The 20,118-nt window shown below is 40.2% G+C and overlaps 1 protein-coding gene across 2 annotated transcripts in view; it reads left to right on the forward strand.

Annotated features, from left to right (window-relative positions):
* GOLGA5 (golgin A5) overlaps positions 1 to 20,118 on the forward strand; it is a 46,247-nt gene that overhangs the window by 9,731 nt on the left and 16,398 nt on the right. Inside the window, exons 3-8 of one of the 2 annotated variants that reach the window (XM_025392637.1) lie at positions 2,718 to 2,945; positions 5,355 to 5,574; positions 6,327 to 6,450; positions 7,632 to 7,835; positions 12,363 to 12,533; positions 16,277 to 16,405. In XM_025392637.1, coding sequence (XP_025248422.1) covers positions 2,718 to 2,945; positions 5,355 to 5,574; positions 6,327 to 6,450; positions 7,632 to 7,835; positions 12,363 to 12,533; positions 16,277 to 16,405 — 1,076 coding nt within the window. The remainder of the gene's footprint in view (positions 1 to 2,717; positions 2,946 to 5,354; positions 5,575 to 6,326; positions 6,451 to 7,631; positions 7,836 to 12,362; positions 12,534 to 16,276; positions 16,406 to 20,118) is intronic. The other variant, XM_025392638.1, reaches the window with a different exon arrangement.

The raw sequence follows: 20,118 nt of genomic DNA on the forward strand, positions 1-20,118 counted from the left end.
TTCTGCTATTTTTATAGCTGGTTAAGCTGGATATACAACTCATTAGTTTTATTCCTTCCTGCCTTTCATCTTTACTGTAACCAAGGCTATAAATTTCCTTCAGAATACTGCCTTAGATATCATCCCACGTTTGAATATATACTTAATTTATTTTTTGAATTTTATTATTTTATTTTTTACATTATTTAAAAATTTTTTGTAGAGACGAGTTCTCACTGTATTGCCCGGGCTGGTCTCCAACTCCTGGACTCAGGCAACCCTTTCTCCTTGGCCTCCCAAAGTGCTGGGATTACAGGCGTGAGCCACCATGCCTGGCCTACTTCATTTCTTTTTAAAATCTTTATTTTAGAAATTTCAAACATACCAAAATAGAAAGTGATGACCTCCTATTATCCAACTACAATAATCACTCATGGCCATTCATGTTTCATTTATACCCTCCCATGGGAAACATCGCTTTCTTCACCTGCACCCTCCACACAATTAATTTGAAGCAAACCACAGATCTTACATCATTTTTTCTATAAACATTTCATTTTCTTGCTCTAAAAATACTTTAAAAGCAAATGTTCACACCATTATCACCTTAAAAATGTAATAATTTATTTCCTTTTTTTTTGGAGACAGAGTCTCGCCTTTCGCCCAGGCTGGAGTGCAGTGACACAATCTCAGCTCACTGCAACCTCCACCTCCCAGGTTCAAGTGATTCTCCTGCCTCAGCCTCCCAAGTAGCTGAGATTACAGGCACCTGCCACCATGCCCAGCTAACTTTTTGTATTTTTAGTAGAAACAGGGTTTCACTATGTTGGCCAGGCTGGTGTCAAACTCCAGACCTTGTGATCCACCCACCTTGGCTTCCCAAAGTGCTGGGATTACAGGCATGAGCCACCGTGCCCAGCCAACACTCCCATTTTTAAGTCATGCCTTAGGTACCCATTTCCTACTCCACGTGATTATTAGATTTTTGTGGTTATTTTTTCTTTGAGGTAAAATGTTCATATATTAAGATGCACACAAATCTTAGCTATATGACGAATGGCAATACCTGTGTAATCCACACCTTTACTGTGATATAGATTTCCTTTGCCCCAGAAAGTTCCTCATGTTCCTTTCCAGTTAATCTCCCCACCCCATCCCTGAAAGCACCCTGTGCTCTGATTTTTCTCTCAGTTTTGCTTGTTCTAAAACTTCATATGAATTGAATCATATAGTATAGATACTTTCTGATCTGGCTTCTTTTACTGAACTGTTAGTGAGATTCATCCATGTTACCGTTCTTTTTTTATTCTGTTTTATTGTTATGTAGTATTCTATTCTATGGTTGTCCCACAGATTATCTCTTCTCTTTTATGGACATTGGATTTGTTTCCAGTTTTGGATTATTGTGAATAAAACTGCTATAAACATTTTTGTACTTGCTTTTTTGTGGGCAAATGTTTTCATTTGTCTTGTATAAATACCTAGGAGTGGAATTGCTGGGTGAAACAGTAGCTGCATGTTTTATTTCATAAGAAATTATAAAACCTTTTCCCACAATGATTGTACCATTTTATAGTCCCACCAGCAGTGACAGGTCTAGTTGCTCTGCAGTGTCACCAACATTTGGTGTTTTTAATTTTAGCCATTCTAGGGGATGTCTGTTGGTTCTCATTATAATTTTAATTTGCATTTCCTTGATGACTAAAGATGTTTAGAACTTTTTCATTTGATTATTGATATTTGTTTATATAACCTTATACAGTATCGTCTTTTACCCATATATTGATTGTTTTAGTCAGTTTTATTATTTAGATACATAGTTCATTTTCATCACATAATTTTTAGAGTAATTTAAAAGTATACTTGCATTATATTTAGTAAGAAAAACAAGATTAATCTGAATTCATGAGTCTCCATCTCTTTGGGTAAGACATTTTAGATTCCAGTTTGATTTAAAAAAAAAAAATTTGCAGTGACCTGTTATTACTCTTCTTGCCTTGAAACCTGCAGCTGCTATATTGTGCCTTCCCAATTTTTCAGTGTTTGAGACTTCTGGTTTTTTTTCCAAAAACATTTGGAGACAAAAGGAAATCCAAACCCATTTTACCTGAACCCAACCACTCAAATGATCTCTGATGTTCTCCCCAGAACGGTGTTGTACTCTGTGTTGCTGTTCATTCAGTGTATCCAGACTTGAGGATCCTTAGAGGTCCATATGACCCATTTATGAGAATGAAATTTCATCAGAGGGAAGACTATTGAAAATTTGTTTACTTTTTTTTTTTTTTTTTTTTTTTTGAGATGGAGTCTCGCTCTGTCGCCCAGGCTGGAGTGCAGTGGTGTAATCTTGGCCCACTGCAACACTTTTGGCCTCCCAGGCTCAAGTGATTCTCCTGCCTCAGCCTCCTGAGTAGCTGTCACTACAGGTGCACACCACCATGCCTGGCTAATTTTTGTGTTTTTGGTAGAGATGGGGTTTCACCATGTTGGCCAGGCTGGTCTCAAACTCCTAACCTCAGGTGATCTGCCTGCCTCGGCCTCCCAAAGTGCTGGGATTACAGGCATGAACCACTGCGCCTAACTGAGAATTTGTTTACTTTTTATGGTGTTTTAGCTATAGCTAAACTTGAGCATCCTACCAAGTCCTAAAAGTCAACTCGAGCATCCTACCAAAGCAAGTTATTAACACATACGTGATGAACACGCCAGTGTAACAAAAATGTATTCTTTTTTTACAGAAGCTGCCAATAACTCAGATTCTAGCCGTGTAGATCAAGAGGAATCTTCAAAGGAAAATGCATCATCAGATGCTGCCTGCCCTGACCACACTCCAACACCTAATGATGATAGCAAATCACATGAACTGTCTAACCTTCGACTGGAGAATCAGCTGCTGAGGAATGAAGTTCAGTCTTTAAATCAAGAAATGGCCTCGTTACTTCAAAGATCCAAACAGACTCAAGAAGGTAGAGGCTTATTTAAATTGTTCAGGATTAGGAATTTAACTTTTAAAAATAAAATTAAGGCCGGACGCAGTGGCTCGTGCCTGTAATCCCAGCACTTTGGGAGGCCTAGGTAGGTGGATTGCCTAAGGTCAGGAGTTCAAGACTAGTTTGGCCAACATGGTGAAACCCTGTCTCTACTAAAAATACAAAAAAATTAGTTGGGCGTGGTGGCAGGTGCCTATAATCCCAGCCACTCAGGTGGCTGAGACAGGGGAATTACTTGAACCAGGGAGGTGGAGGTTGCAGTGAGCCGAGATCACGCTGCTGCACTCTAGCCTGGGCAGCAGAGTGAGACTTCGTCTCAAAAATAAATAAATAAATAAATAAAAATAAAATAATAATAAAAACTTTGAACTGTTAGAAATATTTACATTTAAACTGTGAGAAATTTGATGAGACTCGTAAAATGATAGTTTCATAGAAAAATAGTGCCTAGATTTGGAAGTGGGACCAGTTATCCTCCCACCAACCCAAAACATAAGAGTATTCACTTCTTTGGTCATCCTTTTAAGAACCATGAAATTGAAGAACTGAGAGTAGTAGTCTAGTTCATTTCTTTATTCTGAACTTTCAAGGGAAGCTATTCCATTAAACAAAGTAGTAGACACTAATAGGGTTGCAGTATTGCTGCTCTAGGGCACATAAAAGTACATGGAATTCAGTTCAGTGCCCTTGGGAATTGTGCAGTGAGATGGCCCTGGAGTAGGAAACCTCAAGTTCCTCAGAAATAGGTAATTAAAAAGGAAATAATCTCATTACTGAGATAGTCACTGAGGAAGGTGTGAATGTTATTGTAAGTGTGGCTGAGAAGAAAATAGGACAAAATTGCTGCCTTGGTTCCTGGGGCTAACTAGAAAGGAGTGAGGGGTTGGTGGGAAGAGTTTTGCCAAGCCTTGAATAGAGCCCAGAAGAGAGGAATGGGAAGATAGTTTAAGACTCACTAGGCCAGGCGTGGTGGCTCATGCCTGTAATCCCAGCACTTTGGGAGGCTGAGGCAGGTGGATCACAAGGTCAGGAGTTCAAGACCAGTCTGGCCAACATGGTGAAACCCCATCTCTACTAAAAATACAAAACAAATTAACTGGACATGGTGGCACATGCCTGTAATCCCAGCTACTCGGGAGGCCGAGGGAGGAGAATTGCTTGAACCAGGACTCGGGATCCAGGAGGCAGAGGTTGCGGTGAACCGAGATCGCGCCACTGCATTCCAGCCTGGGCTACGGAGCAAGACTCTGTCTCAACAACAAAAATAAATAAATAAATAATCACTGGTCAGGCTGACTTTAGAAATAAAGTTTCAGTTTACACAGACTAATTTAGACACAGAAATAGAGCTGTTTGGCCAGGCACAGTGACTCACGCTTGTAATAGCACTTTGTAAGGCAGAGATTGGAAAATTGCTTAGGACAGGAGTTCAGTAACAGCATGGGCAACAGAGTGAGACCCCTGGGCTACAAAAAACAAAATATTTTTTGTTTTAAATTAGCTGAGTGTGGTGATGTGTACCTGTAGTCTGAGCTACTTTGGAGACTGAGTTGGGAGGATCGCTTGAGCCCAGGAGTTGGAGGTTGCAGTGAGTCATGGGCCATGATCATGCCGCTGCACTCCAGCTGAGGCAACAGAGTGAGGCTCTGTCTCATGTTTTTGTTTTTTGTTTTTTGTTTCTTTAAAAAGGTCTGTCTCACTGAAAGAAAAAAAAAAAGCTTTGACACCCTATAAAGTTTGATTCAGTATTCTAAAAAATGTTTTGGTGGCTAACTGCAATTACATATGGTATATGAGGATATGGAAATGCCAGTGTATTCTGAAATAGAGCACTACTTTGCTCTTTTTGCATTGATTTCCTAAGTCAAAAGAATAACATCTTTTTGCAACAGTAACTGAAAGAAATAGATTCTTTTCTGTGTTTAGATTTTGTTTTGTTTGTTTTCTTACTGGGGTGTACCTTTGATTTGGATTTGCATTCCTTCCCCTCTGTGTTGATCTTTAGGTTTTGTTTTGTTCTTACTAGGGTGTACCTTTGATTTGGATTTGCATTCCTTCCCCTGTCACTAGCAGAACTTTACAAAATATACTCTGCTATGTATTAATACTAGTTTTGGCTCCCAGATGCTTAATAATATACAAACAGCATTGTAGAAGAGCAGCTAGCTTCATGCCCTTTTCTAATCTGTTAACTATAATCTAGCCGTGAATATTGCCCTTGAAAAGTGGATGACCCACTGGGGCATAGAAAAATTGAAGATATGTGTAAGCTCCTAATTTTGTCAATAAGGAAAGTACTAAAGGCACTCAAAGTAGAAACTATATGTGCTCTGAGAAAAATGTGTTTGATTTTGCTAGTATAGAGAAATTTAAAATTTTTTATAGAATTAAACAGAGCAAGAGCAAGAGTTGAAAAGTGGAATGCTGACCATTCAAAGAGTGACCGAATGACTCGAGAACTCCGAGCCCGAGTAGATGACCTGACTGAAGCTGTGGCTGCAAAGGATTCCCAGCTGGCTGTACTGAAAGTGAGACTCCAGGAAGCTGACCAGCTACTGAGTACTCGCACAGAAGCATTAGAAGCCTTACAGAGTGAAAAATCACGGTAGGTGATTCTATGAATAATGAAAAAAATGAGCAAGTAATGGTAAACATTGTAGTGTATCCTCTTATCAAATTTAGCTTTCTTGGAAATTTACAAGAGGGAATATTTCTTTTGGTAGTGTTAGAAATGTGTATGTTTAAAATGGATTCATTGGCTGGGTGTGGTGGCTCAAGCCTGTAATCCCAGCACTTTGGGAGGCTGCGGCAGGTGGATCACCTGAGATTGGGAGTTCAAGACCAGCCTGACCAACATGGAGAAACCCCCTCTCCACTAAAAATACAGAAAAAAATTAGCCGGGGGTGGTGGCGCATGCCTGTAATCCCAGCTGCTCAGGAGGCTGAGGCAGGAGAATCACTTGGAGGCAGGAGAATCACTTGAACCCAGGAGGCGGAGGTTGCAGTGAGCCGAGATTGTGCCATTGCACTCCAGGCTGGGCAACAAGAGCGAAACTCCGTCTCAACAACAACATAAAATGTATTCGTTGTTTGAACCTTGAGATGCGTTGTTTGCAAATTCTGAATTTAAAAGCACTTGTAGTGTCATTAATCTTTCATTATACGGTGTGTGCTTATATTTGGATGCCTAAAAACACAGATTATATTCCATTAGACAGGAAAGATTTATCTAAAAATATTTCAGTCAAATTATCTTTTTTTGTGCTTGACTGACAAGCTGATGCTCTAAAAATTACTCTGCCTTATCACTGGTACACTGTGGACATGAGTTATTTCACATGATGCATTTTCCTTTAGAATAATACAGGATCAAAGTGAAGGTAATAGCCTGCAGAACCAAGCTCTGCAGACTCTTCAGGAGAGACTGCATGAAGCCGATGCCACTCTGAAGAGAGAGCAGGAGAGCTATAAACAGATGCAGGTTAGAATGGGAGACAACAGATTCCTATTGTTACTTGGACACGGGAAAAATGACTTTATGCTGTTTCATAGCACGTTAACTCTTTAATACAATTCTGCAATGCATTTCAGAAAATTCTGTTTCTGTGACAAAAATCACATATTTGAAAATTTAGCTTGATCCTTGCTAAATTTAATTTTATGTGTTGAGAAACAATTAAAATAGTTAATGTGCATTAGAGATATACATTTTTACTTACTTTTTGCAACAGTCATTGTCATTATTTGATTAAATGCTAATGGTTGGGGGGTCGTATTTGTTTTTTATTAATTTAAGCTTTTTCTGATTCCAGATTAATCTGGCTCATTTATTTCAGGAGAAAATTGTATGTAATATGTAAAGAGTTTCACTCTTAGATGAATTTTTGCATCTAGTTCAGTCCCAGCCCTGTCTACACATGGGAATCACCTGTGTGATACTTTGTGCTGCCTGATCTCCATATGCAGTCACATTCCATTGTATGAGGTAGGGCCTAGGTATTGGCACTTTGGTTTTACAAGATTCACAGGTGTATCTAATGAGCAGTCAGAGTTGCAAACCACTGTTCTGGGCTAGCTTTTCAACAGGTGAAAGTAGTTTAGTCCTGAAAGTAAATATCAGGTAGTGTGTGTTTCTTAATTTTAATGATGTATTTAACACAGTATATCCAAAGTATTAATCATTTCAACATGTAGTCAATATTAAAAGTTATTGATGAGATATTTTATGTTATTTTTTGAATACTGATTCTTTAAAATAAAGTGTAATTTACACTTATTTATTTACTTATTAAATTGGAAGCAGTTGATCAGCTAATATCAGACCAGACCTAGTATCCAAGTGACCAGGTTCACCTGAGAAATTTCTTAAAAAACAGATTCCCAGGCGCATCTTGAAAATTCCAGTTTAGTAAGCTTGGGAAAGGCCTTGGATGGCTGTATTTTTAACAAACTTCCTAGTTGATTTTAATGCATTGCCATGTTTGGGAGCCACAACCTTAGATTTCCTGTACTTTAGCTCCTAACAAATTAAGAATTTTTTCCCCATCCGTGTTATGTTGTTTGGCTGAGCTAATAAATCCCATAAGATATCCGAATGGATGGTTGTAAAATATGTTTCAAAGCTAAATGACATCATAATTATGATATAAAAATTTGTCACAGAATGAGTTTGCTGCACGCCTTAATAAAGTGGAAATGGAACGTCAGAATTTAGCAGAAGCAATTACACTGGCAGAAAGAAAATATTCAGATGAGAAGAAGAGGGTTGATGAACTGCAGCAGCAAGTCAAGCTATATAAGTTGAACTTGGAGTCCTCTAAGCAGGAATTAATTGACTACAAGCAAAAAGCTACTAGAATACTCCAAGTAAGCATGAAATGTACACTTTTGGATGTTAAGATGTGCGAGTTAACTGAAAGACACTTTGAGACTCTGTATAGATACTGTGTGAGGTGCTTTGTTCGTGTTCGGCTGATTGGCTAGCTTTAGGTGCCTTACTCTACTTTAGAAATTTTATTAAAAGGATGCAGTGTCTCTTGTTCCTACCACTTCTTTTAAAAAAACAAATTCCTTCTGTCACTGCCTAGTTCAGGTCTTCAACCTGTCACCTTACTCACTGTGATGATATTAATGCTTGTTGTTGAGCAGCTGTTCATTCTTCCTTGTTGATCTCCTATTGAATTTTTGCAGCAACTGCTCTAGGACTCATCCAGTTCTCAGAATTGCCTCACCCAGCTTTTTTTCCCCTCCTTCAGATCTAAGGTGACCTTACCCTCTACTTTATTAAGAAAGACTGCAGTCATCTAATGTCGTTTTTGAGTTCTTTGCCCCTCATTTCAGAGGGAAAACATGTCCTTTCATTTTTTTCTAGGATCATTTTCCTGCCTGTGCATTGATTCCATCTCCCATCTCATGTGTAAGCCCTTTCCCCGTAAATCTATGCCCTTCCTTCCTGTGTGTGCCTCTCTGCGGCTGCCGCCTTCTGGCTCAGCTTACTTAAGAGCACGTGGTTACTTAGTGGAAAAATGAAGACTACATCTTGGACTCCTGCCTACAAGAAAAACAGTCTCTTTTAGCTTTGTGACCACTTTGCACTATTTCCCTGTCTTCCTTTCTTTCAACGTCATAGTTACCAGAATTATTGTATGCATCCTGTCTTCTTTTCCATAGAACTTGTTAACTCTTATCTCCTTATTTTCCTACTACATGTCTGAAATTTCTTCTCAAAAGTATTTGATGACCTAAATAAATACTCTCTGTCCTTTTCTTAGTTTCCATACCTTGTATTTTGGTAGAACATTTGGCTCTGTTAACCCTCCCACTTTCTTGAAACTCCTGCCTTCTATGCTGTTCACATCTCCTTGGCTCTCTTTTTATCCTCTTCAGCTGTTTCTGTCTCTCTCAGGCTCTCTTCCCAATCTCTGAAGAGTAAGAGTCCTCCTAAACTCTGCCTGAACCCTCTTTCATCGTCCTTTCTTACCTTGCATTGCCATATGCTCACTCTGCCTCTAATAGCGGCCTGCATATGACTTCAAGCATGTTTCCAAGCCTGACCTCCTGACCTCATTGTCCAGCTGCCTGCTTTGCAGGCATGGGGTGTTCAGCTCCCAGACCAGGTTCTCCCTCATTTCCCTCTTTTGGTCAATGTTACTGCCATGTGGCAGTAAAGCTTGAAACCTCAGGGTCATTTTTGACTTTACCTTTTTCCTTTAGTGTCAAACTCCTAATGGCTATGAATACCTTTTTCTAATGCTGCTTCTATGAAGTATCATATTCATCTCCTCCCCAAACCCTTCTTCCTAAGTACTTTTTTGTATCACCCTAATTTGTTAATTCATTGAAAAGTTACTTATTGAGCACCTAACTACTCAATAGGCACAGAGGATACAAAGCTCAAAAGATGTGTCCTCTTCCTTTAAGAAAACATTCATTTTAGTGGAAAGAAACTGAGATAATTGATGTAATAAAGTTATTGATGCAGTACGGTGGAAGCTTGAGAGAAGAATCCATTAAAACTTGCCTGGGGCTGTCAGAGATCAGTGCACTGAGGTGTGGTATAAAGAGAAACTTGAAAGATGAATCGGAAGACCCACGATAGGGAAGAGATTTCCGAGAGAACAACCTGTGCCAGAGCAAGGGAGCCAGAGAGAACATGGCATATTTAAGGGACTGCAACTAGTTCCATACTGCTAGAACTTAATGTCTTCAGAGAAGAGAGGCAAAAGACTCATAAAGCTCAACGACAGGCAGAAGCCATGGTCAGGTTTGAGTGTGAGAACTGTGGCAGCCTGATGAAGAGGTTAGGGGCGATCTGGGCCTCTGTCATGTTCATCGTTGTATCCCCAGCACTGTGCCTGGTACTTGGTAAATTATTGAAAACATGAAAGTGATAAGGGGTGGCATGGTGACATCAGTGGCATGTCGATGGTGAAGAGGTGAGCATAAGAAATAATGCGGACCTTATCAAAGTTTGTGGCAGTGAGGATGGCAGGCCAGGGACAGCTAATAGATATGTGGGCGATAGAGTATTTGATATGTGGAGATTTAATTGGAAGGATAGGGAAAAAGACAAATGGAATCTAGGATGACTCCAGGTTTTTGGTTTGAGTGTATGAATGACGTTTCCTTGTGTTAATAAAACGGGAAACAGGAAAGAGCAGGTTAGGGTTAAAGGAGAGTATGACAAATTATGGTAAGTATGCAAAATTGATGCAGCATTGAGGTGACAATGTTAGAAAGGTAATTAGAAGTAAGTTGGGAGAGTAGGTAAGATTAGCCAAGAGTGATGTGTAACCTAATGGGGAGAAAGGCTGAGGTCTAAAGACACAGTCTTAAACATCAGCATTTACAGACTGGGCGAAGGGAGATAGCCTGCAAAAGAAAAATACTGAGAAGATGAGTGGTCAGAGATTGGAGAGAACCGGGAGGAGACTGATGCCATCCAATGAAGCCAAGCAGGGGGAGAGTTTCAAGTGGGGCATGATCACCAACCACAGCAGGCGGCTCTGATGTGACGAGTACCGAGCAGAGTTCCTGGACTTGGCAACAAGGAGGTCCCTGGGGACCTCTCAACAGAGAGTTCCGGGGTGGACTGGGAGCTGAAGACACAGAGGCAGGGTGCTTGACCGTGGATACTAGGACAGTAGCTAGATGGGGGAATGAGGTTGGGAGGTTTCTGGTTTTTTGTTAAAAAGATCTTAAAATGTTATAAATGATCGTGTTTATTATAGAAAATTTGAAGAACACAAAAAAAGTTTGAAGAAGGAAATGGAAATAACCCATAATCCTGCCACCCAGAAAAGGAAAAATTATTTTTGATGGAGGAGAATGACTTTAAAATATTTTAATTTAACATGAAAGCTGCTGGTCCTTATTGTTCCTAGACTAGAATTAGGACTTTGTAAACTGGTCTTTGCATGTCAAATCTCTTCTTCAAACTCATTTTTTATCTCAGGGGTCAGAAAACGTTGAGAGGGTCAAATAGTAAATATTGTAGGCTATGTGGGCTACCTGTAGTCTCCCATCACATATTCTTTGTTTTTATTTTTTATGACCCTTTTAAAATGTAAAAAGAAATTTTAGCTTTCAGGCTGTACAAAAACAGGCCCACAGACCATCGTTTGTGAGCACCTTCTTCATAGCACCACCAGGTTAGCCTCTTAAAATATATCTCTAGTCATGTCACTCCTCTCTCTACTTTTTGGTAATTTGTTTTAGCCTGCCAAATAATATTAAAACATTTTAGCCTGAGATCTGGAACCTCTCCAAATTTGTCCTAAAATACTGTCTGAGCTGCATCTCACAATATTTTCTTACAGACTTTCTGTGCTTTTGCATTTTTATGCTTTGCTGTCTGTTTTTCTCTGCACTTTTCTACCCATATTTTAAGGCCAACATTTATGCTCTTTTAGAGTTAAAGCCTCCTCTTACCCAGAAGTGGTTTTTCCTCTCAGAACTCTGCAAGTAATCCAACCATATCCCTCTCTCTACTTCTCCTTGTGTTGATTGCCTTCTGCTGGATACTTGTAACTTCTCTTTTAGGTTGTAAGGCAGAGAGTACTATCTATAGAGAGAGACATTATCTTTGTTGCATATTGCACAGAACACAGCACCATGCCAAATAAATGCTTGTTGAGTAGAATGTGATGGAAAATAAAAAGCATGAGAAGAAAATGTGAGAAAAGTCTTATTTGCCAGGTGTGGTGGCTCACTCCTGCAATCTCAGCACTTTGGGAGGCTGAGGCAGGAGAATTCCTGGAGGCCAGGAGTTCAGGACCAGCCTGGGCAACATAGCAAGACCATGTCTCAAATAAATAAATAATTTGTTTTTAATCTCTTATTTTATTTTATTTTGAGATGAAGTCTGGCTCCGTCACCCAGGCTGGAGTGCAGTGGTGCGATCTTGGCTCACTGCAAGCTCCGCCTCCTGGGTTCACGCCATTCTCTTGCCTCAGCCTCCCAAGTAGCTGGGACTACAGGAGCCCACCACCATGCCCGGCTAATTCTTTTGTATTGTTAGTAGAGGGGATTTCACCATATTAGCCAGGATGGTCTCGATCTCCTGACCTCGTGATCCACCCGCCTCAGCCTCCCAAAGTGCTGGGATTACAGGCATGAGCCACCACACCCAGCTGGAAAAAAAAAAAAATCTTATTCATAACATATTCGTAACAAGTTTTCAACTTTACCATGATTGTGAGGCTAAAGTCCAAGGACATCATACAGCAAGGCTCTGTTGTGTTTTTTATCCTTAGGGATTTAAGAAAATCTGTGGACTTTCTTTGATGGAGATAATGGAATTTTTTTTAGTGAGTTATTTTCTGTATAGTAGATGATATTCAATATACAGACTAATCTCTGCTTTGCTTAAACATATTTCTTTTTTTATAACAGTCTAAGGAAAAATTGATTAACAGCTTGAAGGAAGGCTCTGGTTTTGAAGGCCTAGATAGCAGCACTGCCAATAGCATGGAGCTGGAAGAACTTCGGCATGAGAAAGAGATGCAGAGGGAGGAAATACAGAAGCTGATGGGTCAGATACATCAGCTCAGATCCGAATTACAGGTAAGATTCATGGTGGTTCAGCTTAGCAGACACCATATACCCTCAGGTGTTAACAGTTTGAGACGTGATAGATTCTGTATTCTGGGAAAGCAGCATTACTAAAGCGATAGGTTTCTTTGTTTTTTGTTTGTTTGTTTGTTTTTGAGAGGGAATCTCACTCTGTCACCCAGGCTGGAGTGCAGGGGCACAATCTCGGCTCACTGCAAGCTCCGCCTCCCAGGTTCACGCCATTCTTCTGCCTCAGCCTCCCGAGTAGCTGGAACTACAGATGCCTGCCACCACACCCGGCTAATTTTTTGTATTTTTAGTAGAGATGGGGTTTCACCGTGTTAGCTAGGATGCTCTGTCTCCCACCCTGGAGTGGTGTGATTGTATCTCACTGCAGCCTCAAACTCGTGGGCTCAAGCAGTCTTCTCGCCTCAGGCTCCCGAGTAGCTGGAACTACAGGCACACGCCATCACGCCCAGCTAATTTTTGTATTTTGTAGAGACGGGGTATCCCTATGTTGTACAAGCTGGTCCCAAACTCCTGGCCTCAAGTGATCCTCCCTCCTCAGCCTCCCAGAGTGCTGGGATTGCAGGGCTGTTGCAGCCCATGCTGGGCTAAAGCAGTAGGTCTCTTTCTTTCTTTTTCTTTCTTTCTTTCTGTCTGTCTGTCTGTCTGTCTTTCTTTCTTGAGATGGAATCTTGCTCTGTTGCCCAGGCTGGAGTGCAGTGGCATGATCTCAGCTCACTGCAACCTCTATTCTAACTCCCAGGTTCCAGGGATTCTCCTGCCTCAGCCTCCTGAGTAGCTGGGATTACAGGCATGTGCCACCATACCCGGCTAATTTTTGTATTCTTAGTAGAGATGGGGTACCTACATGTTGGCAACCTGGTCTTTAACTCCTGACCTCAAGTGATCCGCCCACCTCGGCCTCCCAAAGTGCTGAGATTAGAGACGTGAGCCACCGTGCCCGACCAGGTTTCTAGTCCATAAGTTGACCATAAAGTTATGGGGATAAAAAATAGATTCATTCATTCAACAAATAGTTACCAAGTGCCTGCCGTGTGCCTAGGTTTGGAGTTAGAACAGAATCTTCGTAATTATAGAGCTTATATTCTAGTGATGAAAAGCAAATCAGGCCGGGCGCGGTGGCTCAAGCCTGTAATCCCAGCACTTTGGGAGGCCGAGACGGGCGGATCACGAGGTCAAGAGATCAAGACCAACCCGGTGAAACCTCGTCTCTACTAAAAAAATACAAAAAACTAGCCGGGCGAGATGGCGGGCGCCTGTAGTCCCAGCTACTCGGGAGGCTGAGGCAGGAGAATGGCGTAAACCCAGGAGGCGGAGCTTGCAGTGAGCTGAGATCCGGCCACTGCACTCCAGCCTGGGTCACAGAGCCAGACTCCATCTCAAAAAAAAAAAAAAAAAAAAAAAGAAAAGCAAATCAGATTTGAGCTTGTATGTGAAGCTGAGATGTTTTCTGATATTAGTATGGGCTCAGGGATTGTCTTCTAATTACAGTTTTATCCTTACTCTTATAATTTATAGTTTATGTATAATTACTGTATTTAATCTAAAAGTAAAGTTGGGCCATTTATTTTGCTTAAACTTGGGGGTGTTTAACATCAATATTGTAGGAAGGAGTCTCTGAAGGTGAGAGAAGTTAAAGTGTAGCATAACGAGCTTCCTTTTCTGAAAAGAAAGGAACTTCTTGTAAAGACTGTTCATCCATGCATTACCTCTGCACATTGTGAGACTTGTGAACTACAAAAGAAAGCATGAAAGTTGTGAGAATAGGATGCCTTCTCTAGAGCATAGACTTGAATAGCAGACAGACCTGGATAGAGTCCGTCTTTGGTACTTAACAGATGCTGCTTGCACAAGGCACTTCATCTTGCAGAGCTTTAATTTTCTCATCTACAGAATGCAGTAAACCAAAGGTTCTCTTGACAATAAGGGATTATATATAAAGAGCCTAGCATTGTTTCTGACATGTAATAGACCCTCAGTTAAATAATAGCTGCCATTATTTCTGGGTTTATTGTTATTAAAGTAGGATTTTTTTTTAAATCTGTGAATTTGAATTCCAAAGAATTTGGTCCTGCAAACTTAGAAATTGGGTAGATGCTAAACTTACTCTGTTCACCTCTTTTTGGTGAGATTATGAAAAATATTTGTTTTATTTAGTATCTCAGCATCATTAATGACATTGACCCATTTTCTTACCCTTCTCAAAATTTATGCAGTGTGTAATAACTATTAGGTCTAACAAAATGGGAGAATTGTAAATAATTACAATAGCTGCTGCTTACTGAGCACGTATGTTCCAGATACTGCACAGAACTCTTAACATATATTCTTACATTTATTCCTTACCGTAACCTTTTGAGGGAGATAATGATATTCTCATTTTATAGTTGAAGAAATTTAGGCGTGGAGAAGGAAAGTAACTTGCCCCAAGACTAGTCAAGTGGCAGGGCCATGATTAGAACCTAGTCTAACTCCAGGACGTGTTTTTGGCCACTGTGCATAGTGCCTGCCTCTCAAGAGTTTGCCCGATGTAGTCAAATTGATGACAAAGATTAATCTGCCTTCTGCTAACCCTGAAAACTCAAAGGTAGGGAAAAATAGTTGTCATTATTGCTTTTTCCTCTAAATCTGCAAAGTTGTGTGAAATCAGAGGATTGCACTGTGATTATCTGGGCGTCTTGTTAGTTCTTTCAAACAGCGTGTGAAGTTCCAAGGTTTATGGTGATGAATATGAAAAAGAATGTACCAAAAGATGAAAAAGCAAAAATAAGATGCTGATTTTCATCTCCTGTTGTGCCATATGAATGGACTCATGCTTAACCCATTTGGGGAAAATATAGAAACCTAGAGCCATGTTTTTGCTACTAGGAGATTTGACAGGAAATCCAGAAGGTGAGTTCAAAGAAATAAGAGTAAGAAACACGGGAACATGTAAAAACCAGTAATAGTAATAAAGAAATAAAGCTAGAAGAAGAAAATTATATGCCAACTTCTGGTGGTATGCGAGACAAGTTATATTCTTATCATATGTTGATCACTGGGGCACAGATGCACACCAAAACTAATTACAACCTGCAATTTCAGGGGACTAATGCAGTGAAGTCCTTTGTGGTATTATGTTTCTGATTTTTTTTTGAAACCGTTAGCTTTTGAGTAAAGATATAAGCCTCCCAGTGAGCCTCTGCTGATACTCATGAAACCACATGGCTTATGTGCTGCAGCAGCTGCAGCGCCCCATTCATTCTGCTAGCCGTTAGCCATAGTAGACAATGAAGGTGTCAGGTTATATGCTGCCTATAGGCTGAAACCATGTCTCACTGACCTTTATTCCTCAGTGCCTCCTGAGCCCAGCACATAGTAATTGCATGGTAGTCACGTTGTGTGGCTCACACCTGTAATCCCAGTGCTATGGGAGGATTGTTTGAGGCCAGGAGTTTGCAACCAGCCCACGCAATAAAGCCATACCCCATCTCTAAAAAAAAAAAAAAAAAAAAAAATTAAGCCAGGCCTGGTGGCATGTGCCTATAGTCCCGCCACTCAGGAGGCTGATGTAGGAGGATCTCCTTGAGCCCAGGAGTTTGAGGCTGCCATGAACTATGATTGTGCCACTGCACTCCAGCCTGGGTGACCATGAGACTCCGATTCTTAAAAAAAAAAAAAACAATTGCTCAATAAATGTTGAACTGAATGTTATTTATTGCTTTTACATGTAAGCTTTTTCTCTTTAGGATATGGAGGCACAGCAAGTTAATGAAGCAGAATCAGCAAGAGAACAGTTACAGGATCTGCACGACCAAATAGCTGGGCAGAAAGCATCTAAACAAGAACTAGAGACAGAACTGGAGCGACTGAAGCAGGTCAGGATTTGAGATTGATGACTACTGAGACTCTGTTACCCCACAAGTTCCTCCTGCCTTCCCATCCCATCTGAAGGGGTGGCCTGCCCCTCCACACCTGTGGGTATATCTCGTCAGGTGGGACAAGAGACTGAGAAAAGAAATAAGACACAGAGACAAAGTATAGAGAAAGAACAGTGGGCCCAGGAGACCAGTGCTCAGCATGCAGAGGACCTGCACCGGCACCAGTCTCTGAGTTCCCTCAGTATTTATTGATTACTATTTTCACTATTGCAGCAAGAGGAATGCAGTAGGAGAGCAGGGTGATAGTGGGGAGAAGGTCAGCAAGAAAACATGTGAAAAAAGGAATCTGTGTCACAAATAAGTTCAAGGGAGGGTACTCTGCCTGGATGTGCATGTAGGCCAGATTTATGCTTCTCTCACCCAAACATCAGTGGAGTAATGACTAACAGAGCAGCACTGCTGCCAACATGTCTCACCTCCTGCCACAGGGCGGTTTTTCTCCTATCTCAGAATAGAACAGATGTACAATCGGGTTTTATACCGAGACATTCAGTTCCCAGGGGCAGGCAGGAGAAAGAGGCCTTTCTCTTATCTCAACTGCAAGAGGCCTTCCTCTTTTACCAATCATCCTCAGCACAGACCCTTCACGGGTGTTGGTCTGGGGGACGCTCAGGTCTTTCCCATCCCACAAGGCCATATCTCAGGCTATCACATGGGGAGAAACCTTGGCCAATACCCAGCTTTCCAGGGCAGAGGTCCCTGTGGCTTTCCGCAGTGCATCATGCCCCTGATTTATCAAGAATGGAGAATGTCGATGACTTTTACCAAGCATACTGCCTATAAACATTTTGTTAACAAGGCACATCCTGCACAGCCCTAGATCCCTTAAACCTTGATTCCATACAACACATGTTTTTGTGAGCTCAAAGTTGCGGCAGAGTTACAGATTAGCTGCATCTCAGGGCAAAGCAATTGTTCAGGGTACAGGTCAAAATGGAGTTTCTTATGTCTTCCTTTTCTACATAGACACAGTAACAGTCTGATCTCTCTTTCTTTTCCCTACACCATCCTCCTTGATTTTTGTTTCTTAACAGATGAGAAATGGAGGCACAGAATGGTGATGGCACTTGCCTGGTACAACTAATTAAAGATGGAATAGAACCAAGGTTTCCTGTTTCTGAGCCCAGAATGCTTTCTGTTACCCTGTCTGTATTTTGTTATATCTCCTAGTATAGAAAACTTCAAAACATATTATATTCATCAGTTGGTTTTCATAGTTTATTGCATTTGTGCTTTCTAGGAACAATAGTAAATATTATTTAATAAAAATACAGATACAATGTTAGTACCATGTTAACTGTTCTTTCTGCTTGAGAAAAAAGTCTTATACAGACTCTTCTAACAAATCATGTTTAAAATTATATTTCATTGTTCAGGTAGCAGTTGTATGCTCCCAAGCCAAATTATTTTACTTTAATGTACTCATATAATAGTTTCAATATTAACACAGTTTAACATAGCCACATTTTCAGAATAAAGTTCTATATCTAATGTTAATAGCATCACTAATTTAGTAAGTGACAACATTGTTATAGGCATTTAGTACATATTATCTTACTTCCTACTCACAAGTAAATCACTACTCTTCTCTTTATTTTACAGACAAGAAAACTATTCTTATCTCAGTGCTTTACTGTTAATGTTTCCATCTTTCTGTATTTAAATTCTTTAAAGACATTTTTCATTAGGATTTATTACTTCTGAAACTGGTTCTCTTCTCAGAGAAATGTTTTTTATTATGAAAGTTGTACTTCAGATTTGTTTCCTGAGTACTCAGTGAAAAACTCACCAAGTAACAACCTGCAGGGTATGTCATAGGTAGTTTTAGATAATTTAGTTATGACATCAGCTGTCCTTTCAGAAATTGCATTTTAATTTATTCAAGGGACTATTATATATTAAAAGGCAACAATTTAATGTTCTTGATGCTTAATGAGATAATTTTCATTTTATTGTGGTAGATGGTTTTTACTGTACTTCTTCCCAGTGCCTTTTTAAAATGAGGGAGTTAAGTGGAAGAAAATGGAGCTTAATGTAGCTATGGGCTATTTATTTAGTAATCAGATGTTCCAGATGGAAAGTGTTTAATCTTGCAATTGAAGAGTCCTTTAGTGCTTCTTATTAATTTAAGTAATATCAACCTTAAGTTTCGTACTTGCCTAGAACTTAAAAGAAAGCAGACAAACCTTGTAAAGTGTGATTCTCCTACCCTAGTTACCTTTCTCATAATCTCTTTTCTCACCTCTCTTGATTTTTTTCCATTTGTGAGATGAACAACTTGAGCTAAATGTTTAATGGAGTCTCTAGCAGTGTGCTGCCATATCACCTTTGCTTGTTCAGACAGCTCCCAAACTGCTGCTTTACTCTTCACTGTCTTCACAGTTAAGCGGTTAAGCATAAAGCTTTTGAAAGTACTTAGTAACTCTAGTTACTCCTTCTTCTCTGTTCTACATTGTATTTCAGTGATTTGGACACATTTTTGGATTGGCATGCACTTTACTGTTAGATTCTGAGCTGACTCTGAGTGATCCATTCTACAAACAAACAGTGCATTAGTGCAGTTGTTAATAAGTTTAGAGGTATTAGCCTTTTTGGGGATGATCCTTCTGTCTGTAATATGAATTGCAAATAATTTTTCCCAGCTTGTCATTTGTGTTTTAGTTTGCATAGGGTTTTTATTTTGTTGTCATGCATAAGTTGATTTTTTTTTTTTTTTTGAGACAGTGTGTCGCTCTGTCACCCAGGCCGGAGTGCACTGGCGCGATCTCAGCTCACTGCAACCTGCGCCTCCTGAGTTCAAGCAATTCTCCTGCCTCAGCCTCCTGAGTAGCAGGGATTACAGACGTTCACCACTATGCCTGGCTAATTTTTGTATTTTTAATAGAGACGGGGTTTCACCATGTTGGCCAAGGGCTGGTCTTGAACTCCTGACCTCAAGTGATCCACCTGCCTCAGCCTCCCAAAGTGCTGGGATTACAGGTGTGAGCCACCACACCTGGCCAGAAGTTAATTTTTGTGTAGTCAACTTTATCATTCTTTTCTACCAAGGCTTCTGGATTTTCAGTCACAGTGTTCCTCTTTCTGAAATTATGAAGAAATTTGCCCCTGTAGTTTTCTTCTAGTACTTTTTTGGTTTCATTTTTGCATATAAATCTTTGATTTATTAGGAATTTACTCTGATGTGTGAGGTGAGCTACAGATCCAACCTAATTTTCTTCCATATGGCTGTTTTCCTAGTATCATTTTTTAAAATATTTATTGATTTGAGATGTCACCTTTATCATGTCCTAAAATTCTCAAGGTATCTAGATCTGCTTCTGGACTTTTATTCTCTCCCATTAGTCAGTTTTTCTGTTTATGCATCAGTACCACATTGCTTTTAATTTTTGAGATTTTATATGTTTTAATGTCTTTATGACCTGTTCTCCTTTTCAGAGATTCTGGCTTTTCTTTTTCCTTTTTTTTTTTTTTTTTTTTTTTTTAAAGCCAGGATCTCACTCTGTCACCCAGGCTGGAGTGCAGTGGTGCAGTCACAGCTCACTGCAGCCTCAACCTCCTCAGGCTCAGGTAATCCTCCCACTTCAACCTCCTGAGTAGCTGGGATTACAGGCACGCACCACCAAGCCCAGCTAATTTTTTTATACTCTGTA

This window comes from Theropithecus gelada, chromosome 7b, assembly GCF_003255815.1.
Source record: "Theropithecus gelada isolate Dixy chromosome 7b, Tgel_1.0, whole genome shotgun sequence".
Classification (NCBI taxonomy): Eukaryota; Metazoa; Chordata; class Mammalia; order Primates; family Cercopithecidae; genus Theropithecus; species Theropithecus gelada.